Source organism: Telopea speciosissima, chromosome 5, assembly GCF_018873765.1.
Source record: "Telopea speciosissima isolate NSW1024214 ecotype Mountain lineage chromosome 5, Tspe_v1, whole genome shotgun sequence".
In the NCBI taxonomy this organism is placed as follows: domain Eukaryota; kingdom Viridiplantae; phylum Streptophyta; class Magnoliopsida; order Proteales; family Proteaceae; genus Telopea; species Telopea speciosissima.
The window spans coordinates 18,825,157-18,849,859 of NC_057920.1; the positions used below are offsets into that span (position 1 = coordinate 18,825,157).

Below are 24,703 nucleotides of genomic sequence, written 5' to 3' on the forward strand. Positions count from 1 at the left end.
GTGGATGACCTCACCTTGTCAAGGTTTATACTTAACTACATTTCCTCCACCTACTCCTAGTAGAATTTTGGAAGTTATATGAAGAAAACCAGAAGAGGTAATTATCAAATTCAACATTGATGGATGCTCTTTAGGGACTCTAGGCCACTCAAATGTTGTATGAATTCTAAAAATACAATTGGGAGTCACTTGGGAGTTTTTCATGTTACTTGGTGTTGCATAAAGAAAGATGCTTGCCTCGCTATGAGGTTTCCCTCACTACAACACTGAAACTAATAAAGGAAATGAAGAACTCTCTTGAAACATTTGTGATTTCTTAATTGATTTATCCCCCTTAATTGGGGCTCAGTGGCCTCTATTTATATAAGTTTCACCCCAATCCCCTTTACAAAGATCTTCCCAGTTGGTTTCCTTCCTCGTCCAGAGATTGAGTCGTTCTCGGTTAGGAATCTTTCCATTCGTGGATTATGGTTACCATTCAAAATGCCATTAGGACTTTCCTTAACCATCTATGCTGACATAGCTATACCGGTTTAACAGCCCTACGCGTGATATGCAAATCTTGGACAGAACATGCGTCTTGGGCTTCAAGCTTCCAGGTGTCACCTTGGGATTGGGTGGATAAAATATGGTGTATCATTTTCCCCTACTCCCTTTGTCATGGATAAGGCATAGGGAGGACTTCACATTTCTTCCGAGTATCGTTGTACCGATCATTATGCTCCACTGTACCGATCGTCATGCTCGGTTAACGGTTATCTTCATTGTAGACTTTCGTTGATGGCCAGTTTCGTCTAACCTTGCCAATATTCAGTATTGGCGATCATCGCCTTGGGAAGGAAATTTCACTTTTGAAATGTGTCTGGGCTATTGACGATTATATCCTTGGATGGAAAGTTGAAATGTGGGTTAAAAAGCGTGCCGTCATTCACCGTCTCTAGCAAGTGGGTCCGAAATATCTTCCGGACTTCCGGTCTTTTGAGGGAACTTGAAAGGACGCCATAAAGTTTAAATTTAAAACCTTTAAGCTCCCGACTTTTCCTTGTTGATGAAACATCCTCTGAAGGTCTGACACGTGTTCACCACGTTCCCACTTCGAATTTTTGGTTGCATCGTGATTGTCCAAATGTGCACGTTGGATTGATCTGAGGCAGCCAACCTTTTTCCCCAGGGTATAAAGGTTCTATCCTCCTGGGGTCTTTCTTCTTCATCATTTCCAAGTTCTCAAGCTCAAGAGTTCTGATTCTCTGCTTTCATTTCAACCCTCGAAGTCTTAGAAGTCTTCTCGCTCTGCGCTTTTTTCCTTTAGCCAGACTCTTCGTACTCGAGTAAGTTCTTCTTCTCTTCTCCTTTTTGCCTTTGATTCCCTTTTCTTTTATCTAGAAATGTCAAGTTCTAAGAATGCCCCAACCTCTGAAATTGTGAGAGAGACAGATTCCTTATTTGAGGAATCAAATCGATTGTTCCATTGTTCGGTGGCCAGAGATACCACTGCGGTCCCCCTAGGGAGTCTGTTGTGGTTCACCGCACTCGCTCTAGTGCTTCTGCCAGAACCTCTTCCAGTAAGACTTCAAAGAAATCATCCGTCGCCCCTCGTAAAAAGGCCCAACACACTCGCCAGCCCCAAGTCGATCCCACTATAGGAAAGAGGGTAGATGAGATCCCTTCGGTACTAGATGTGTCAGATGTCGTGGAAATCCGAGAAATCTACTCGATTTCGGAGTCCATTTATCCTAGGGATGCTAGCCCTGAGAATAGGTTGAATACAAGCATCCCGGTGAGGTCAGCCATATTTCTGACTCGTTTGAGGCCAGTTTTCGCCTCCCCATTCCTCAGTTCATTTCATGCCTCCTCAGACACTACGACGTTGCCCCCATCTAGTTACTTCCAAACTCCTAGAGGTGTGTTGGCGCCTTCGTCCTCAGATGTACTCGGTTAAACTGACATCCTTCCCCTGCATTGTTCATCAGGTGCTTCTTGCTCAATTCACTCAACTCTTACCCTGGCTGTTACTTCTTCCGCCAGTGAGAATCCAATATCCAAGTTATGGGTAAAATCATGTCCTCCATCCATGTTTGGAAACAATGATTCTTTTGGGCTAAATGCTTGGGGCACAAATCTCCCAGCAAGTGGGGCTCACCCAACACTTCTGCTCGGAACAAGATTCTAGTCCTCGACGATGAAGACCTAAAGACCCTTCTGTCACGCCCCTATCCTAAGCTTATGCCATAAGCACAGTCAAGAGGGTGATTAGGATGACACACGTCACCCCAATTCCTACCAGGATCAACGATACAGTGTCCCAAGCCATAGTCAACAACCAAGGACCCACCTAAATGATTACATTTGCGTAAAGAAAGGAATATTCCATCAAACATCAGAGATAATAAAAGCGGAAGCAATATTTAAATATAGCAATTACAATATGTTCAGCTGGCTAAGTAATACAGTAATAGTTAAAGTTGTCCACCAACTAACCATGACATAACTACTTAGAATATTAGTAAGTTATTTCAAAAGTGTTCATAATGGGCACGAAGCCCCAAAAGAATCAAAAGGTGGGGGCAATCCCCAAACAACGTCAGTGCCGGTAAGCACAATCATCACAGGGGCAACCATCGCCGTGTTCATCTGACACAAACTCAGGCTTCTCGGCGCCAATACTATCATACTCCGCCGGCTGAGCTTCTAAGCTAGCCAAATAGCCACCATCTGCATCAAAATTTAAAAAGTTGTGTACACAGGGGGTTAGCTCCACTGAGCCAGTGAGGGGAAAGGGGAGTGCACAAACACATAATCATACATAGTCCATGAGGCATGTAATGTTAAATATATTTTTCCACCTAACAAACAGTCTAAGTCATGGTATATGCTACTGTGATAACTCGGGAGACATTGAGGGTCACTTAGCCTATCGCCCCAGTGAAGCCTCATTATCACAAGGGAGCCTACGCCGGTAGAAGCCATAGACCACCCAGTGGTAGACCCCGATAGCCATCACTACCTCTGACCTAGCCTCTCCCGCCTCCACAAGCAATAGGTGCTCAGACTATCCAACACATAAACCCCTGTTGGCAAGGCTCGTAGCATAAAGGAGCTTAAATCCTAACCATAGATATACTACATGCAAGCCCTATCGTCCTGAGAGGTATTCCAGGTGCATCAACGTCCCATTTCATCTAGTACCCGGGTACCAGCACGACACGGCGCATACAGACCAGGATGGCAAATAATGAATATAATAAAGAATTTTTGAGGTTCCGACACCGTAACCCAATATAATGAAATAAAGTAAACATATCCATATTTCACCAAATCGTATCCAACAAGGATTTATATGCAAGGATGCAACATGGTAAGAATGAATGCAAGCATAAACCATCATGTGACCTATGTAGTTATATTTTATATATCAAGCCCAAACATCACCCAAAGTCCACTCACAGTTTGCTTGCTTGTCGTTTGGTAAGGTTTGCTCTAGTGCACGTACTCCCGTATAGATTTCGAAGTCTGAGGATGCGTGAGAATAATGTTAAAAGTGTATAGGTGGGTCCCATGAAGGGTCCCAACAATTTACTTGAAGTTTGGGTCAAGACAGCAAGGGCGGATGCAGGAACGGAGGCAGCCAGGTGAGTCTGGTCATGGATCCGTCTAGGCCAAACCCAGAAAATATAAGGAACGGACTCACGGGCAGATGTGGAATATGAATCCGCTTATGCATCCGTCCAAACCCTGAGACACACCGAAGAGTGAACTGAGCTACGGGCGGATTTACCAAGTGGGTTTGCTCGTGGCTCTGCCCAGGTTAAATGGCTAGGTTATACTGGACAGACTAACGGGGGAATACACGACAGTGGATCCACTGGTGAATCCGTCACCATTCTTTTGAAATCTGTGAAGATCCTCACCTCCAACCCTTCATCCATGGAACCATAAGGGTCTAGGGTTGGGGAGGTGAGTCCAAACCTTCGTTGGAGGTCCAAAACACATAGTCCTTTAAAGATTTTAGGGGATTCAAGGGATTTGGATCCATCTCCAAGGTTTTCCCCCAAACCTAACTAGGTCTCCAATGCTTTGAACAGCATTTAGGTTATCAAATCCATGAAGGCATTAAGGGAAAGGGAATGAGAGTCTCAAAGGGAGCATCCAATAGGGATTATTGGGTTTCCAAGAGAAACCCCAAGTTTGGAATCGATCCCTCTAAACTCGAAAATTGAAAAGAGAGGGGGAAGGGTGAGGGCATTTACCTTAAGGATGGATTAATGGATGATTTTCCACCTCCACAGCCCCTCCAAACTCTTCTTCTCCAAAGCCTTCAATGCTCTAAGTCTCCAACGTTTTGGGTAGGTGAGAGAAGTAAATGAGACTTGAAGGCAAAGCTTTGTTCTCATGTCAAATCCCTACTTAGGGCCTGTTTGGCTTGGGCTTTAAGAGCCAAAACTCATTTAAAAGCCCACTAGGCCAATGGGTCCACCAATATAACACACCCACAAGCCAAGGGGATCAAGGGTGAGGCCAACCTTGTCTAGGTGCCTAGATAGAATGTCCGGGGTGGGGGTGTGGGTCCCACACGAGGAAAACACCCAGAAGCCTAAAACAGCACGGGCGGACTAATGGACGGTAGCAGTCTTGGTGAGTTTGCTCGTGCGTCCATTGCTGCTATAAAGGGTAGAACCCCAAGGAAATTGGTCGAACTTTGGCCCACACTTCAAGACCAACAAGGGGAAGGTATACTAACATTCATAAGGGCAATTTCTTACCCCTTGACCATCACGACGTGTCCTTCGTGATCGAAGAGTTTCCCAATCGCGATGCTAAGCTCATCGCGAAAAGAGGTGTCTAGGTGTGGGGACACAGGGGACGCCTTTCGGTACTCTTCACTCCGAGGACTCGTGCTAGGAGGATGATCGACGAAGTCATCATCGATAAATCTTCCCCACTGCCAGTTAAGGAACCTCTCGTCCACCTGCAGGCCCATGAACTGGTCAACTATCTTGTGTCTAGGTTTAACCACAAGTGAAAACAACTCGCCAGCGTACACGATAGTAGAATCTACACGTCACGAGAGAGAGAATTATAATTATTAGCAAATCCGGGCGCGGATGTAACACTTCAGTTGATAATAGACTCTAAGAGTCCCGTGGAGCAAGATGACATCGATGCCTAAGACATGTCTTACTTGGAGAAGGGTGAGACCGTGAGAGTATCTTGCATGTGTTTGCATGCTCTTTCATTATACTGACCTTGTCTTATTACTTTGATACAGTGGATTTTGATATGGATTCCATGATGGACTTCATAACCGAGGAAAACCTCCAAATCATCGGGGACGTGGTGTCCCTGCCCCAGCCACTGGAGCAGAAGAGGCAGTAAGCTCCACCCAAAAGTCACGGGAGTCCAAAGGCAAGGGAAGACTGTATCCAGACACGTTTATTCCCAAATGGTCGATACGAGTTGACTAGAAGGTTTTGGATGAAGGCACTGCCACCGAGCAGATGGCGTTGAATTGCATTCCTCCTGCTGATCGGGAGGCTCTCTCCAGATTGGCTGATGATGCTCTGGAGAGAAACACATGTGCCTGGGCTTATAAGGTAATTTCCCTTCTAGTTTCCTCCTTTTTTTTTTCTCTTTTTAAATGTCTTCATTATCTCTCTGACATATTCAAATATTCAGGCGCTATAGACGGAGCCAGTCTGTTGCTGCTGGATTCTGTCCAAGCTGAGATGGAAGACCTGTAAGATAGATGGAGAATGGTCGGATTGACCCGAGATTAACTCGTGGTAACTCCGATGGTTAAGTTAGAATCGGGCAACTCACACTTTGAGAGAGAAATGGTAAGAGTAATAAATGTGTGTACTGACCTCTGTTGAAGCACTGTTCCTTATATAGTTCGGGTCAGTTTGTGCTATGATCTGGCTGAGTGGATAGTAAGCTATCACAGCTGACTGAGGTAGGTCGATCGTGTTTAGCCGTCCTAGAAGGGATTAGAAGCTAAGATATTCTGAGTCTTAATAACAGGGGGCTCACTTGACTGTATAGAGCTTCAATAGGATTCCTTGTCATGCTGACACCTGTATAGGTATATTTTTATGTATATCACTTTGAATGGTAAAATTATTCTTCCTGCACTCCACTAGGGTTCTTCATCTGATGAGCTTCTCTTTGGTAACTGTTGGTTTTGTGTATTTTTTTTTTATATAATTTCACAGGGGTCAGAGTACGGGAAGTGAAGAGATGTTGAACTATTTGCAATTTGATCAAATTTAATTCTTTTCACTAATAAAGAATCCAGGCTACAGTGTAAAGAAGTTTCGAATCTCAGGAAATCTTACTAGAGCGATTAAATACTTTTTTTACTTGTTGCTCCACCCTAATATACTTTCAATTTTGGCCCTAGAAATTTTGAATAACCACCATTGTTGAGGTCACATCATGTTATAATGAGTAAGGACTGGGGACCAACTCAGCTCAATAGAGAGATACAGAGAGAGATGATTTCAATAAAAGCTTAGCTCAAAAGAATAAAGTTAAATCACATTTATTCATCGTATGACCCTCCAATGACATGGGCAGTGAAAGTAGAGAAGTATTCAGAAGTTGTAACTAGAGAAGAGATAAAAAGAAAGAAAAAAAAAGTAGAACTTGTTAATGGTCCTAGGAGAATCTTATGAAATTAAAAGAGACACACAGAAAAGTAATATTCAAAACAAATCAAAATTGGATTCTCTATTTTACAACATTTTCTCTTTTTAACTAGTTAAATCTTTCAACCCTGTAATCCATCAAAGTTCTTCTCTTATGAATTTCAAAGTCCAAAAGAGAACCTTACATAGGAGTAGGTAATGCAAAGATGAAAGGAAATTGGATTTCTCCTTTTTCTTGCTCTTAATCTCACTCTCTTCTCTCCATCTATATCTCATACTATTCCTATGAGCTTCTGTGGTAAAATCCCAATTGAATTGCCTTTCTCTCTCTAGAATATAGTTGAATCTTCTCCTCTACACCGTCTGCTTCTCTGCAAATCCGAAAAGCTTTACTTTAGAACCTCCATTGATTATAGAACTAAAACGTAACACCCCAAAACCCGAACAGTCGGATTTCGAGTTGTTAACTCATATCAAACTGGCTAACCGTCATTGTAACACGTTAGTCTTCCAAAATAAAATCTCATCATAATAGTCATTGAATTAAAACCAAAATAAATATCCTTATCTTCAAAAGAGAGGTAACATAACTAATGGTCCAAAACATCTAAACTGAAATAGAAAAATAGTTCAACATGAACTCTCCAACTAAAGAAAACTAAAGGTACTAACAGTAGATAAGCTTAGTAAAATGATAAGGCCCTTGGAAAAGCTCTTCACGATCACACGCGCTCAAGACTACATATTCCGGAAAATCCCTGACTATATCTACGTCCTCATCTGCAAAACATCACATCTTGCTTGAGTTTTGGAAACTCAATAGGCTACCTTAAATAATAGTACTTGTAAAGACATGATAACAGTGGTTCATGGTCTTGAGTGATGGAATATAGTATAAACAAGTGTAAAGTTCCATATCCAATAAATTAACGACAGTTCGAATACTCATGTAATACAATCCAAAATCCAAATCAAATTTCAAAATAACAACTACACTAAATATTGTATAGCTTGTCTATCAAAGAGCAATAGCCATCAAAAGTAAACCTCGGCAAAATAGGAAAAAATCCATTTCAAAACAAGGGCAGTTGCATAGAAACCTTCCTTTTATATTTATAGAGACGGATAATGATCATCAAAATAACTAGTGGTACAAGTATAGCCCACTAGGTTACAATTCTATAACGGCACGAATAGTTGAATATTAATGTCGGCCTATTCCCATTCCTTACCCATCATAAGGTGGTATAGGACTTACAAAGAAAATCAAAATCAAAGATAAAGGGCTTTCACCTCCCATACTGTCGCACGGGGTTTCTAGTGAGAAGCAACAAAAGGAACTCTACCGATAGGACCACAATCCATCTTTTTGGGCAGTAATCCCCTTGGACTAGTAAACCAGCCCCACTTTCGGCTCAAAAGTATTTTCAAACATAATAGAGTAAAGCAATAAAAAGTCTTATTAAAATAATCACATAAGAATAGATTCCAAAACAGAATTTAAAACACCATATCGGTGTATTGAACAGTTACATGAAATAAGACCAAAACAGAAAACCCCATAACAGTATGTTAAATGGTTACATGAAAATGAAGCTAAACCAGAATTTAAAAAAACAACATAACAGTGTATTAATTGGTTACATGAGATGAAGCCAAAACAAAATTTAAATAAAAAAGCACAACAGTGTATTAAATGGTAACATGAGATGAAGCCAAAATAGAGTATAAAAACAGCATAACAGGGTATTAAATGGTTATAGGAGATGAAGCCAAAACAGAGTATAAAAACATCATAGCAGGGTATTAAATGGTTACATGAGATGAAGCTAAAACAGAGTATAAAAACAACATAACAGGATATTAAATGGGTACATGAGATGGAGCCAAAACAGAGTATAAAAACAATATTAAACGGTTTCATAAGAATGAACCCAAAACAGATTTTAAAGACAACATAATGTACAGTTATAGACAGAGATTTAACAATAGCATTAAAATGGACTTCAAAACAGAAGTTTTAAAATAACATATAAGATATTTAGGTAATCTAAATTAGGATTGAAGCCTATAACAATTTTTTTTTTGTATATAACTCTAACCTGTTAAAGACCCTTAGCCTATGAACACCAAACCAAAACAAAACTAAGACAAGAACCTTAGTCTACCCAAATCTGAGTTTCTTTTCAGACAATAACAAAAGAATAGGATAAGGAGTCTACCTCAAGCAAGACCAATGTTCTCTTTCTTCTTCTCCTTAGTAGGGTTCTTATTAGCCTTTCTTCGATCCTTTTCCAATCTCCTTAGCCCTCTTTTATTCTTGAAACTTTCTGGCCAAGATGGAATGATTTCCAAGGGCCTAATTTCCTTTGATTCAAATACCCCAAATCATAATCAAAACAGGAAAAAAGAAAATCAATTAAATCCTCACTTTCCTTCCCCATTCCCTGAAATCTTCTTCTTTCCTTTTTTCTTTTTTTTTTTGGGCAAATTTCACGGACACCCCCCCTCTAAGTATTCAATATGTCACGGACTTGCCAAACTTGGTCAAAATGGCAACCTTCCCCCTGATGTTAAGCACAGTTAGCACCCAAAGTTTAAATGTCCATGTTACCCACTTAGTTATTTAAATAAAAAACTCTGATTCCATCTTCTTCCCCTCTTCTTCCCTAAACGGCTCAAGAACTAGTCCAATAACCCTTAGTCTCAGTATCGCTTGTGGTTAAAGCTCTAACATCCAATCCCTTTCAGAGAGAGGAGCGCATTTCCTACTGTAGGAGAAGGTGGGTGTGCCTGAAAGAGTTATCTAATCTTAGGCTTGAAGATAATCCTTTTCCACTGTAAGGATCCACACTAAAATCCCAATCTTTCTTCCCCAATCGCTTCGTAATCTTTCCCAGAGCTTCCATTGTTTCAAATTTGACCAATTAATTGAGAAAAAAAAGGTAACTAAGCAAGTATATAGATATAAGTTCAGTTAAAGAAGGAAAGAAATCAAAATTTCTCTGCATAGTATATACCTTCAGAACTCACGAGCTTGGCTGATTCAGAGGACACGAATGTTGCGAAGCAATTCAAAGCAAGAAGTCTGATAAGAGCTCCACAAAATAACTTATGAGCTACCAAATCAGCTTCCATTTTGTTGTTGCAGCGGATCTTACTTCGTTTTGGATCCAAAAATCTAGCGGGTGGAAGTAAGGGAAAGTGAGAACAGAGGAAATAAATATCGGAGAAAGAAGAAGAACAGAGAACTCCATGGTGGCATATTATCCCCATTGGTCTCCATCAGAATATCTTCATAGGCATCAAAGTTAATGCCACCGTAGCCAAGCCGTCCCAGATCAGACCTTGGACCGCCCCAACGATTTCCACCTAAAGCAGCATCAAACTTGGTCGATCATTACTGACGGAAGAGCCATTGAATACGGTGGGCGGTTATGGAGGTGTGGAGGAACATAAGACGCTTTTGCAGGACGTGAAGTGCTACCAACTTCTTCTTCTTTCTCCTTTTGCATGTATTTCCCTAATCCCCCTCTCCTCTCTTTCTTTTGTTTGCTTCACTTCTTAAGCCTCTGCAACTTTGCAACATCAAGCAAGCAAGCATTATTCTCTCTGTGTGTGTCTCACTATTCATCTAAGACTCAGAGCTTGCGCTTCATACAAGGTTGAAGGAGCAGGGTGGAGTGGAGTTGCAGGAAAGGGGTTGCAAGAGGAGAAAGAAGAAGAAGAAGAAGCACCATGGCCCCCCTTCCCTATTCTTGCTTCTTCCGCCGTCAATCAAAGAGAAAATGAAAAGGGTTTCAGATGTTGGATTTGGGTTTGGTTGAGTGGGAGAGATAAAGGAGTAAAAGAGGTTTAAATGGGGTGTTAGAGAAGAAAATGGGACCAGTGTTGGTATTTTGGATTTTAGGAAATAGAAAAACAAATAGAAAAAAAAGAAGAGAAAGTGGGTCAGTGGGTTTAGTGGTGTGGAGAAGAAATACAAGGGGTAAGAGAAGATGAAGAAGATGCAGCGACAGCGGCAATGACAGTGGTCAGCGGCAACGGCAACGGTTAGTGGCAACAACAGTGGCAGCGGTCAGCGGTGGTAAGACGATGAAGAGAATGATTTGTATTTGGGGTTTTAAACTTAAGGGTATTATGGGAAGTTCACCATGTGATAAGGGCAATTTCGTCATTATAGAAGAGTTAACAGTGACTTAACTGTACAGACCGTTAGAAATGGATTAAGTTGAAATAAAGTCATAAAGTAAGGGGTATCTGTGATATTTTTACAATGTTTAGGATATCCGTGACATATTGATTACGTAGACGGGGTGTCTGTGAAATTTGCCCTTTTTTTTTAAACACCTGGACCCTTAAACGGGTCTACCCAGCGACCCAAATGGCTTTTGGGTCAGGCCCAAAGTTTAGGGTTGCTACAAAATGTTAACCATTTCTCGCTCTTCTTGTTCACGTACACTCCACTTTGTCTCTCCTTCTCTTCTCTCAGCTGGTTTCCCTTCTCCTCCACTACCCAACTCACTTCTTCTCTTCAACTGTTCAAGACCCACAAAACTAACAAACCCCCTTCCTTATTTTCTTTGGACTGTACTCATTCATACGATTGCGGAGCCCTGTCTGAAACTCAAGAACAAGAAAAGGGAAATTCTTCCCTTTTTTTTTTTTATTAGAAGGGAAAATCTTCATGTTTCTTCATCGATGATTCGGAAAAACTAGAGTTGGGTTTCGATCCAAGAGATTGAAACTACTCACACTACAACAGAGTCTACATGGGTAATTCTTCGGACGAAGGATTTGAGATGGGGACAAGGATTTCTTTTTGAAGTTCCAGACCGGAAGAAGAGAAGAAGGGAGCGGAGCGGAGAAGAGTTCGTTAGATCGCCATGACCATGGTGTTGTTCTGAGTTTTTCGGAAGAGGAGGAGAAGTTCAGCTATTTGGGGATTTTTCGTTTCTTAAAGGATTTGAAACCTAATTTGGGTGGTTTGTTTTTCAGTCTAAGATGGTTCAAATCAAAAAAATTTGGAAATTTTTAATCTTAGCCGTTGGATGGCTGTCAGGCTAGGTGGCGTGGTGTGAAGTGAGGGAGTAGGATGGAAGTACAGCAAAGTAGAGGATCCGGATCCGGATTTTAATCCCTCATTCACAGGAATAGTTTGGGAAAATTTGGCGCCAATTAATGAAACTACTTTTTTTTTTTTTGTTTGCTTACCATGTAAAAACCGCGGGAAAACCTTGATTGGGAAATCCACCTATCCCCTTTATTGTCCCTCTGCGCGAGTCACCTCGCACTCAGCAATATCTACTGCGCTGCTAGAGACTCTGCAAGTGCAACTTGGTAATCGTCTGGTTTTCTTGTACTCTTTGAATCTCTGAGGAACATAGCCGCCTGGTCGTAGTAGGCAGTAGCCATGAATTTGATGGATGGGGATGACGAGGAGTTCGGATTCTCTCGGAACTATTTTCTCGCAAAGGAATTGGGTGGATCTGCGAAGAAATCCACCCGCAGAATTTCCGATATCAAAGTCGTTGACGAACAGGTTATCTCTCTCGCTCTCTCTCTCTTGCATTCGTACTTCTATGTAAACCATGCTTGATATAATATAATGTATACTGTATTTTCATTTTGAGAATCTGCAATGTATTGGCGATGCTTGGAAAGTAAAATGTTTTGTTCCTGATGGATTGCCGAGAATACATTGGGTAATTGTATTTATTCAAACAAATTTTCAACCTCATGGAAAACTCCTTAAATTAGCTGATTTGGTCTCTCTTTAAAATTAAAACCTGTATCTGGTTGAGGATTGAGACTTGGAATGGCAGGAGCTGAGAGCAGCAGCATCAAAGCTAGCACCTAAACATGAGAGAGAGATGACATCTTTACTCAACAGCTATAGGAGTTTATATTCAAAATGGGCTTTTGAGCTTAGGTAATCTACTCTTACTTGGTTTAGTTTTGTTTGTATGTGATGAAATTGTGATTGTTCCATCATTTTCAATTCTTGCATTGAAGCCTTGTTGTATACTTAGGTTTAAAGATAACTTCTGGTTCTGGGTAAAAGGAATTTTGTGTTTTCTTCATCATTCGTTTCTTTATTTATTCAACTTATTTCTTCTTTAAAGTTTTCCTTCATTACTCACTCGTCACAGTTATCTTCATTGTTTTTGACATCATGAGGGTGTAGCTTGAGGGTAAAATAACAATCTCTACTTTATATTTGATCCCTACCAGTTCGGAACCGTCTGACCAGATGAGACAAGCCATCTGAAAGGAGGGGAAGAAAATTAGGAACTGGAAACATACGAGGAGGAGGTATGGTGTGATGTGATACCTGTGAAGTTGAGAGATGTAGTATTTGGCTGACCTTGGATATATGACAATGATGTGTTGGTTGGAGGCATAAAGAATCAGTGCATCTGTAAGTTCAAAGGGAAGTGTATCCGACGCAATCCCGTCAATATATCGGTTAAAAAGGCAAGAAGGAGGGCTCTAAAGGCTCAAAAAAAAGCAAGTAGACAAAGACGATCTTAGCAAAGGAAGAAGGGAAAGAATTTTTGAAAGAAAAAGAGCCTGTGATAGAGGACTTAATTCCTTTGATTGAGCCAATTATAAAGGAGTCAATCTCCATACACAGCTGATCTATGTGGAAAAGGAAACATCAATTGTAGAGGAGGAATCAATGACTCAAGGTGACGATCAGATTCTTTGCAATGCAGAAGACTATACCTCTCTTCAAGAGCTAGAGCCTACAGTTGAAGAAATCAAAGATGCCAATAAAGATAGAGATTGGGCAATGATTGTGAAATCAAAGGAAGAGGAGGATTAATAAAAAGAAAATTCTATTGAGGAAGACAATGGTGTTGATCTAATGTATAAAGATGGCATGCTTATGGTTGATGATTGATTTCATTACGACTTAAAGAACAACATGAAGCCGTGAATACTCAAGATGATGTTCTTACTGTTGAAGAGTTTATTGAATTCATTATAGCTAATTTTATTCAGCTATAATTTCTTCAACGAGAAGGTTTTGGGATTTTCTGATTTTATTCTTATTGTTTCTGAGAAGTCATAATTTTTTTTGGATTGAAGATTGATAATGATTACATAGTACTGATGCCACGTCACTCCAAAACTCGAGGATTAGTTTTTTTTTTTTTCAATAAGGGGAAATTGACGCAGGAAAATCATAGAAAGGGGCTTATTTTAGTAGGAATATACATCGCTGGGCCTTAAATATGGGTAGGTGCTAAGATTACGAGATCTGCCAAGTAGGATTAGTTTAGAGTATTTTTTATGTTAGAAGTTGGCTAAGTCAACTCCTAGAGTCATTAGGAATTTGAGTCCATATTACATTCTAATTCTATGTTCTGTTCTTATAGTCCTAATTTGAGTAGGAGTGTCAAATGTCTGTTTTGCTATTTTAAGTAGTAGTTTGAGTTCCAACCAGTTTAGAAGTGTTGAGAGTTTCAATTTTATTAAAAATATAAATGTAGTGGCCTATGGTCTCACGTGAAGTTATGAAATATAGCTTCATTTTTTCTGAAACTTTTGCTGCTGTGAATTCAGTAGTACTGCCTTGGGTTCAGTAGTGTGCTTGGTGTATTCCAAGTGAGGGCTATGGTGAATTCCTAGCCTGGTTATCCTTTATATTTATCTTCCTGTTTCAAGCTCACAAGCCAGATTTTTGTCAGATTCTCCAGGCATACCTGTTTTTTATTCAATTTGAGTTCTGTCATTATTGCCATATCGTACAAATTTTTGTTCTGTTTGAGCTCAGATTTCATACAATAGTTCCTTTTGTATTGCTCTCTGAAATTCTGTTCTCAGATCTGAATTCTTTTGGTCAATCTGAACTGTTCTGGAACTGCTACTACATTCTTATTAGCTCTAGGACTCTACTGGATCTCCCTATTCTGTTATTAGGTTTCATCCAAATTCTGCAGGCTGATTCTTTTATTAGAATAGACCATTCGACTTGAGTTTGGGTCTGTTCTGAGCGCTCTGTCTTAATTTATAAAGTTATAAAGTTTCTACCAATTTTGGTAGGTTCCCTTGTTTTCAATCCTATTGTGAGCTAGTTTCTTAGCTATTCTAGCCTAGAGACTGGTTTGCATTAACATTTATTAAAAATATTCCTGATTGTTCAACGGAAAGTGATAAACCAACACCATGATGTGGTGCATAATGTCAATCAGCATCATAGTTCGATGTCTCGGTTTTGGGCATGGTTTCAGCCAGCCCAAAACCGAGTTGTCTTGGCGAGATACTGAGATCTCGGCCGAGTTCATGCATTTTTTTTTAAAATTTTGGCCCTTGGTTCTGAGGGTCATATGATCTAATGTGGTCATGAAACTTGCAGGGAAGCCTATTTTAGGCCCTATAAACATAGTGGTACGTTTAGTTTTTTAAAAATCACACCCAAAATGGTAGTTTGACTTAGGGCCCTAGGTTGGTAGTGTGCGCTGTATATATGTACTGAATTGTTGATATAGCATATTCCACATAATATTTAGTATTAGAACATAACATTTTTTTTAACCCGAACTTATCTGGGACCCGGGCCAGCCCCTACCTTTTATTCAGATCCAAAAAATAATCAACGAATACAACAGGGGGACATACCGCCTTACCTCAGCCCAAAGCTAACAGCACTTACAGCCCTCTGAAGGGGAAATCCCACTCCCTATACAAGGAAAAAACTGCACATTAAAATCTAAAGACTGGCATTCCTGCCTTGTCCTCTCCAATAATTCCTGCGAAGCCCCCACCCGGCAACCTGCCCTGGTGGTACTTGACCGAGAAACCCAAGTCACACGTGTGCTTAGCCAGCCAGTCCGCTACTCTGTTGCTTTTGTGAAACGCAAATACCACATGAGCATGAGTCGTAGAGACCAACTCCAATGCTTCGTTGAACCAGTACCAACCCTTCCATAATATGCATTTCTTTTGGTTGACCATTCTAACTGTGGTGGCAGAATCAGAGTTAACCACCCCCCCCATCAAGTGGAGGTCCTGGCACAACCGCAACCCATCTCTCAGGGCTCTGAGCTCTGCTAATGAGTTAGTGCAGTCTCTGTAGAAATTAGCAAATGTTGCCAGCACCACTCCGTTCCTGTCCCTAATCACCCCTCCCCCTCCCCCCCGACTGGGGTTTCCTTTGCAAGCGCCATCCACATTCAATTTAACAGAGTGAAAGGGAGGGCACCAGTAGATGGGGCGGGGGCGTTACAGCTTTATCGGGGGGGGGCCAAAATACCGAACCATTCTAGGATTAAAACGTCCCTAATGGATCCCTGCCTACCTTGGAGGGCAGACTCACCTCCTTGACCCAGCTTCTAACCCGCTCAATAATGGCACTTGCAGTGCGTCGTCTCTCCCCATGCCTTCTGTTGTTCCTCTCCTTCCATAGCTCCCAACAAATCAAGGCAGGCATAATTCCTGTTATATACTCACTGAGACTTCTACATCCTGCTGACTCATGCCACAGTGCCATTCAACTTCTAACATCCTGAGATGGCAGGAAAGGGATGTTAAGCAGCCTGGAAAAGAAAAGCCATACCTTAACAGCCATAACTCTTGGACCCAGGACATGATTTGTGGTTTCCTTCCTTGGCTGTCCACAACAATTGCATCTGGACGCTAGGGGGATACCGAGAGCCATCAGAGATTCGTCGGTGGGTATCCTGCCTGTAAGAAGTTGCCAAGAGAAGAAGGCCATTTTTGTGGGCAGCACTTGATTCCAGATCCATTTAGCGAAGGGGACCCTAGGGTAACCCTGCCGGACTTCTTGCCAAGCCGAATTTGTTGTGAAAAATCCATCGCTGGCAGGGGACCACACCATAACATCCTCCCTGTCAGAGAGCACCAAATTCCCCAGGGTGATGCTGTTCCGGACTGCGTCAGAATCAATGATGCATAAAATGTCCTCCCTCTAGTTTCCTTCCTCATCCAGCGCATCCTTCACACACAGCTCCAAGTCAACAAGCATGCCGTTGTCCACAAAATCAATCAAGGGCCCCACCCCTACCCAGTTATCGAGCCAAAAAAGCATCTTGCCCTCCCCAGGCAGCCACCTTGACCTTTCCAACATGAACCCCTTGAGCTTCAACGTGTTATGCCAAGTTTTGGATCCATTCTCCTCCAGCCCTACTTACGCCGCATGCAAGTTTTTAAAATATTTGGCCCTGAAGAACCTGCTCCATAGCGACTGCTCTGATAAAGCTTTCCAAAGGCCTTTAAGTCTGAGCGAGAGGCCTACATCCTCGAGAAGCCGAATTCCGAGTCCTCCTTCCTCCAGGGGCCTGCAAACCTTTTGCCAACTCACCCAGTGCCTGCGATTGCCCCATTTTGAGCTGCCCCAAAGAAAGTTTGCCAAAATCCCATATATCCTTCGAGTGACCGCTTTAGGGGGGTCTAGAGTGGTGAGAACATGAATAGGCATTGAGGTGAGAACATGCCTAAGCAGCGTTACTCTCCCCCCATATGACAATAGCCTGCCCTTCCAGCCCGCCACTTTGCACCTGATCCTCTCCACCAACCCATCAAAAAAGCAGATTTTGAGCAGACCCAAGTAGAGGGGCGCTCCCAAGTACGTGATGTGAAGAGATTTCCTAGGGAAGCCAGTGACCAAACCAACCATACGTGTTGCTGCCACTGTGGCCTTGTCTCCCAGCACAAAACAACTCTTTTGCCTATTGACAAGGTGTCCTGAGAAGCTTTCATATCTTCCAATGAAACCCATTATTTGCCTGAGCGAACTTTTCAACCCTCGGGAGAAAATGATGGTGTCATCTGCAAAAAGGCTGCGAGAGACCCCCGGACACCCTCTCGGAAGTCTGTAAAAGGCTACATGACCCTCCACAAAAAGCCCTTTCAACCCCCTGTTTAATAGCTCTTCTGCCAGGATAAACAGGGCCGGGGAGAGGGGGTCCCCCTGACGCACCCCCTGAAAGACTTAAAGAAGCCGGACTGCCTACCTCCCAACACAACAGAAAACCAGTAGTTCTCCACTGTCTTCCTAATAAGAGTGACCCACTCGTCACCAAAGCCAAACCGAGAGAGGACCAACCATAGAAACTCCCATTCAAGCCGGTCGTACACCTTAGCCATGCCCAATTTTAGAATCACATTGCCGCCCCTTGTCTTGTGGTTTAGCTCTTGAGTCACCTCCTGTACAATGGCTATATTATCATGAATGCTTCTACCTTGCACAAATGCCCCTTGTTCTTCTGCCACTAGAGATGGAAGAAGCCCTGACAACCTGGTGGTCATGAATTTTGCAAGGATCTTGTAGGAGAAAATGCAGAGGCTAATCGGCCGGAAATCCGCCATTGTCTCTGGGTTGTCTTTCTCTGGAATCAACACAAGGTTGGCCGATGTAAAGCTTCTGGGGAGGGCACCTCCCATAAAGAAATCCTTCACTGCTGCCCAGACGTCACTTCCTACCACCTCCCAGCAGGTTGTGAAGAAAACCCCTGAGAAACCATCTGGGCCCGGTGCATTGTCCCTTGACAGAGCAAAGACAACACCTCTCACCTCCTCCTTCGTGGGTATCAACATCAGAGGAGTTATCAGCGTCGGTCACAGCCTTGGGAATCACTGCCAACAGACTCTCATCCACTACGCATCCCTGAGACTAAAAAATCCCTGAGAAATGCCGCATTGCCTCAGCCTGGATCTCCTCTAAATCCGTAGTCCACTCTCCATCAATACACCTGATTTTGCTGATGCCAGCCGACCTCCTTCTAACATTCACCATGGCGTGGAAGAACTTCATGTTCCGATCCCCCTCCTTGAGCCAGGTGACCCTCGATTTCTGTCTCCAAAAGATCTCCTCCTGCAGTAAACTCCCTGTAGCGACTTCCTGGCCTCTTCCAGGTCCCTCCTGGCCTCATCATTATTACACCGGTTCGAGTCCACTTCCGCCCTACACACAGCATCTTCAGTATCCTTCACCTTCTGATGTATATTTCCGAACGCTTCCTTATTCCACCCACGGAGTGCAAGCTGCAGGTTTTTAAGCTTTAGGAACAACACCGAGAGTGGCGACCCAATAACCGGTTTACTCCACTGGCATCTGACAAAGTCCATAAAGTCCGGGTGGAGGAGCCACATTTGCTGAAACTTAAAAGGCGACCAACAACGTTCGCGGACAGCAAAAGACATCCAAATAGGAGCGTGATCAGAGCAAGTTCTGTTGAGATGAGTGACATCACACCTGGGGAATGCACCCGCCCATTCTGCATAAACCAAGAAATGATCCAATCTGGCCATGACCCTCCCAGTTCCAACCTGGTTATTCGACCAAGTAAACATGCTGCCAGAGAAGCCCGCATCCATGAGACCAGCTCCACTGACAAAACTCCCAAAATCCTCCAGCGACAACGAGTATGCCGGACTTCCTCCCACCTTCTCAGCTGGGGACGCCACCGCATTAAAATCCCCTCCTACCGCCCACGGGCCAGAGACTGTTCTGGAGAACATTTCCAGCCTCGTCCACATCTCTCGTCTATCCCTCACCGAATAGAGGCCATGAACAAAGGTGAGCAAGAAGCTTCCCCCACTAGTGTCCACACAGCTCAGAGAGACAAATTGCCGATGTTCCTCTTGCTCTGACACCTGCACTGTGGACCTCCAAAAAACCCACAGCCTGTCTTGAACTAGTACTGAGGCCAGACCAATCCTTCGCAAAATCAGAGGTGCCTTAGACACTTGCGCCTTAGGTTCTGGAATCGCAACAATGTCCAACTTATGCTGACCTACCAGAGCCTTTAACCTTCTTGAGGTTGGCTTGTTTCCAACCCCCCTCGCATTCCAAAATAAGCAGTTCATTTAGATACGCTGAGGGGAGCTTCCACCAATCTCATTGATCTCGTGACGCGCTGGGCAGCTCCCTCCCTTGCCGGTCTGCCCCTCTTAGCCTTTTTGATCTTTTTCCTTTTGTAAACCTGTGCTGTACTGAGCAAAGCAGCCCGAGAGGACACCTGCTTTCTCCGCCTCCCTGCTCTGCTTCCTACTTGTTCCAAGCCCCTGCTACCCTCACCCAATCTGTCTAACATTCTGCGCATTCTGCCCTCTAAGGAAGTCTTGAATTCCTTGAAGCTTTCCAGCAGCTCTCTTCTACCCAATGTGGGGCCAGCAAGAGCAGGCACCTGTGAATCATCTCTGGTGCGTCTCGCCAAGTCCCTGTTAAGGAAGAAAGGCCTCTCTTGCCCCACCATAGCCTACGAACAGGCGAGGCTAACCCCGCTGCCACCAAGAACCTCTTCAAGTGCCCTCGCACGCACCTCCCTTCTTACCTGCGCCAGCACCAAAGCTCTGTCATTCCCCTCCTCTGCCCTGTCTGGCTCGGCAAAGTCGCTAGGAATTTCGCCCTCTTCTAATGCTTGAACAGCGTCCAAATCATCTACCCCTGGGATGGCAGCACCCAGGTCCATTGACACCCCCTCTCCTCTGGTGGATTGGGCAGTGACCACTGTAAGAACTGCACTGCAACCCTGCTCAACGACGGCTGTCTCAGGCTCACGAGGTGCCTTTGAAGGGATCTCCACCTGTTTCCATCACCCACTTCTTCTTTGCAAAACCCTCCTTGCCGCAACTCTGCCCTGCCCGCCGCCGGCATGTGAAGAGCCCTCCCCTGTAGGTATAAACACTCCATCCCTGTCCCTTCCATTCACCTGAACTCCCACCGCCTCAGCACCCTCACTGGAACCAACATTCCCTGCAGCAGTAGGATCGACTGCAGATTTCTTACTCATCCCAGCCCTGCACACCTCCGCAGAATGCCCAATTTTAGAGCAGCAGGCACAGTACGAAGGAAGTCTCTCATACACAATTTTCTGGTGAAAGCCCATTGCCCCACAGCCAATTCAGACTTTCTACGGCAGCGTAGCCCTCAGATCCACTTCCACGCAAAACCGAGCCTCCATTGTTTGAGTGCAGTTTTCCGTGGCACCATCTACCTTCAGCAACCTCCCAATCGCACCTGCTATCGAGGCCAGAAAGTTCCCCTGGAAGAGATTAACTGGTAGCCCAGGCAGGACCACCCAAATAGGCGCAAATGGCGACTCCCAGCCAGATACAAACTCCGTCGTCCACTTCAAAAATCGCAGCAGAAAACCCCTGACGTGCGTTTGCTGCTTGAGCCAGACCTTGACGTAGTCCCCCTGCGAGGCAAACCGTAGAAGGACATGTCGCGGGTCCAGGGATGTAACCATTACGTCTCCTTGCAGGAAGAAGGACTTGCGGAGATGGTCCTTGATAGCAAAAAGAGAAGGTTTGCTAGCGCTGCACTTAGCAATAAGCGTCGTCGCGAAGGCCTCTTCCGATCGCTCAATCTCCTCTTTAGTGAAATAAATTGCAGGTTCCCCAAAGTAGGTAGAAGGCTTCCTGAGTTCCACGTCAACACGAGGAACAGCCATCGATCTGGCCACCACATCTGCGAAAGAAGGCAGCCTGACTCCTCTGGCAGCGACCCCATTGCAGGGATCAGGGGGCCGTCCCTCCTGAGAAGGAGGATGTGCCATGCCCTAAGCAACACGTGAAAGGGGAGTAGGCTTATCGTGCGCCACCAGAGCAAACCTGCGCACCCTCAAAAGAAATCCTTATTAGAACATAACATATTTCAAGTAAAACAACTTAAATAGGCAATAGGAATGAAAAGACATCAAATTATAAACCATTTCATAAATCATACATCTAACATTATTTGTTAGAGTCAAATATTTTTTTTGTCAACTTTCATGATTCAACAATACAAGCCAACAACTACCAAGTCACCCCTATACCTATGCTCATCCTAGTACTAAAACGAGTGTCGGGTCAGATCAAAACCACTAGAATGTTGCTAATACCAACTCAGGTTTTCCTCCAACTGAATCATAAAAGCTGGCCATGTAATAGTATGGTGGAAGAAATGCTCGAGGTCATCCACAACAGCTCTATAAGTAGCTCGATTGAGAGCCACTACTACTGGATAAGCATGTGGAACTGGAACCGGCATTGACATGTATGGCTGGGGGTGGGAACCCAAAGATGCTATCCACAAAGCCTGATCTAGTGTGTGATCGACCCTCATACTTAGAGGCAAGGGGTAATGATGATGAAGAGCTAACCTGCCCAAATTGACCATACCTAGTATAGTGACTATAGTTGGAACCAGTGCTCCCCGTGCCATATCCATATGACGGTGCACACCACTGCTTCCCATACATACCACTCTCCTCCATAGTCATGCCTCTGAGAGTGTCAGTCAAGCTCATGATTGAGACGTCCATGGACTATATGCTATCATGCTCCTCCTCAGATGTTGGTATGAATCGACGATGTTGGCCTCTCGAGTAGCCTGCACATGTGGGGGTACGTGCACCGTGGTCCTCATCATGTGTGGTATGAGTAATGAGTATATTGAGTCTTGCTTGTGAAGCGCTCCGGCTCTGGCTCAAGGTGGTACTGGTACCTCTCGCGCATCCCCTAGCATTATCATCACCATCATAATCCTCATCACCCCTATCGTTCCCATCACCACCATCACTGTAATACAACCACTTAGGGTCCTCATCATCCTTGCCAGCCAGAGATTCGAATGGTCGGTGTATCTATGAATGCACACGGCCCTCGCATGATGAGATATTGTCGACGTTAGTACCCATCTAAGTAGCTATTTCAGGATCAGACCTACCCCCATCCTGATCCATAACAGGGTCACTTTGATCCCTTACCCACTGGTATAGCGGATCCTCATCATCATCTAAGTCTACCTGAAAAATGTTGGCAAGCTCGATTGGATCGTTATTAATCTCTGCGGCTTGGCGTATGTACTGCATCTTCAGCCTCTTATTATAATACACATACACCAACTGCTCCAGTCGTTTGTGACCCAATCGGTTCTGCCTCTTGGAGTGGATCATTAAGGATATACTCCTGTTGTGCTTATATCCGGCGGCCAAACAAGTCTGAGAAAGCACCTTGATTGCTATCTTTCTCATGTTAGGTGAGTCTATCCCATAGAGCACCCACCAGTCAACTATATTAGAAATATAGAATATTAGGATTACTTCATAAGTATATGAACAAGATGACAAATAATGTAGTGGAACTACCAGTGTCTGTGGAGTCTCTACCTTTCACTGTGGTTACACGATCGAAACTCCCAACAGCATCTCTGAAGTTCTTTATCTGTTCAAGCATGGGTTGCATTAGTACACAATAGATTAATTACATTCCTTATAATTTAGTGACTCTCAAGTCTTACCTCACTATTGCATTTTGCATGTATATCAGGATTAGGCTCCAACTTCGCCACCACACTTTCCACTTCTTCTAGCAGTGAGTCATGAATCCCAAGTTGATGTTTGTTCTGATACCTGCGATTGAGAATGCTGATAATAACATAAACAACTTGTCAGTGCTTATGAATATGTAAATGGTTGAACTGTTTGCACAAGTTCCTATATTTCAATTAATGTCTCCGAGCTTACTACTTGTGTTTATGAGGTCTTGGTGCCTTATGTGCCTTTTAGAAATTTGCAAAATGTGTTCTATATCTGATATTCATTAACTATAATTAGTTTAGTTTTATTTAAGAATATTTTCCTATTGAGCAGGTACAATTAATCCTTTTTCCCTCATTTTCTCCCTCGTTATATTTTTAAGAACATTCATACTCTTTTCAGGTTTTATGATACTTCCCCCCGCCCTCCGATAATTCCATTTTCATCTACATTATGTTGCAGATGTGGCTTTGGCCTTCTTATGTATGGGTATGGTTCTAAGAGGGCATTGATTGAAGATTTCGCTTCAACAGCATTGACTGACAGTGGTGTAGTTGTTATCAATGGCTATCTTCAGTCTATCAATATTAAACAGGTATTCTACAACTGTGGATTCCTTCTATTGATATAATTTTATAATGTTCTCATTCTTGAGGTCTTCACTTTTATAGTGATAAATTTTGGCAATATTTTTGGGTCTCCGCAATTTAACTCATGAAATATCTATGACTGTGAATTGAGCTATATTCTTCTAGTACGTCATTTTAGTTCGTGGTTGGTGAACTTTAGATTAAAAGGCAGCTGAGTTTATATATGTACTAAGGGAGCAGAATTAGGGTATCTGCTTGTGTTTTTTTATGAGATAAATAGAACCAAAGTTCTTCTGGTTTAAGAAAGAGACTGAGATGTGATACTGATGAAATGTGCTCATATTATCTGCAGCTTATTTACCCTAATGCAGGTGAAAAGCTAATAAGACAGTTCAAGGACTTCATAATATATCCTTGTACGTAGAAGTGGGAATTTTATGCTTGAGCTTAACTTTCTTTAATGTATCATATTTATGCTGATAATTTGGTGTTTCTGTCTGGTCAAACAGTTATACTAAATTTCAGATTCCCATAAACTATGGTGTTGCTATGGGATTTAATTTATTAATTTGACTTTTGCCAATGTTTAGCTCACCAATATTATTGAAGTCCTGTAGGGATGGATTAGGTTCTGGCCTTTGTCTTGGAACAGACCACCTAGAACCCATCCCCCACTCACTCCTTTATTTACCTCACTATCTCAGTGTAGCCTGTAAGAAAGTGGAGCCTTTGATGCCCTGTAAATGGTATTTATGTGATCTCCTGCCACTGAAAGCATCTCGTCTTTGCTACCAGTTCACCCCAGATAACAAACATTCAAATAGCCTTATTAGCACATTGAATGATAAGAAAACTTTGGTAGACTCTATTCAGTATCAAATTCATTTCTTTCATGGATAAAAGAAAGAAAATGTCTGCATATTTGTAGTTTATTTTGTTCCTTTTTGTACTTATTGTTGATGCATGTTTTGAAGCTCTGATGTAGGATAGACAAGGCTCTCAACGAGCATGATAGGTTTGGACCTTTGGGCTGATTGGATGGGGAACTTGGGAAATGAGGATGGGTGGGGCTTCACAGCTAATGGTCAAGCTATAGGGAACATGGATGGTTTAATTTATTGAGGTGTTTATATGGAAGTTGAGATGGATGGATTGTTCTAGTGATATGATTGATAGGTGTCATTGATGAATG

At 43.0% G+C, this 24,703-nt stretch overlaps 1 protein-coding gene across 2 annotated transcripts in view; it reads left to right on the forward strand.

The window, feature by feature from the left end:
* The first annotated feature begins 12,037 nt into the window (after positions 1 to 12,037).
* LOC122660937 (origin of replication complex subunit 2) overlaps positions 12,038 to 24,703 on the forward strand; it is a 35,712-nt gene continuing 23,046 nt past the window's right edge. Inside the window, exons 1-3 of one of the 2 annotated variants that reach the window (XM_043856195.1) lie at positions 12,038 to 12,186; positions 12,470 to 12,576; positions 23,384 to 23,516. In XM_043856195.1, coding sequence (XP_043712130.1) covers positions 12,058 to 12,186; positions 12,470 to 12,576; positions 23,384 to 23,516 — 369 coding nt within the window. In that variant the 5' untranslated portion in view covers positions 12,038 to 12,057. The remainder of the gene's footprint in view (positions 12,187 to 12,469; positions 12,577 to 23,383; positions 23,517 to 24,703) is intronic. The other variant, XM_043856197.1, reaches the window with a different exon arrangement.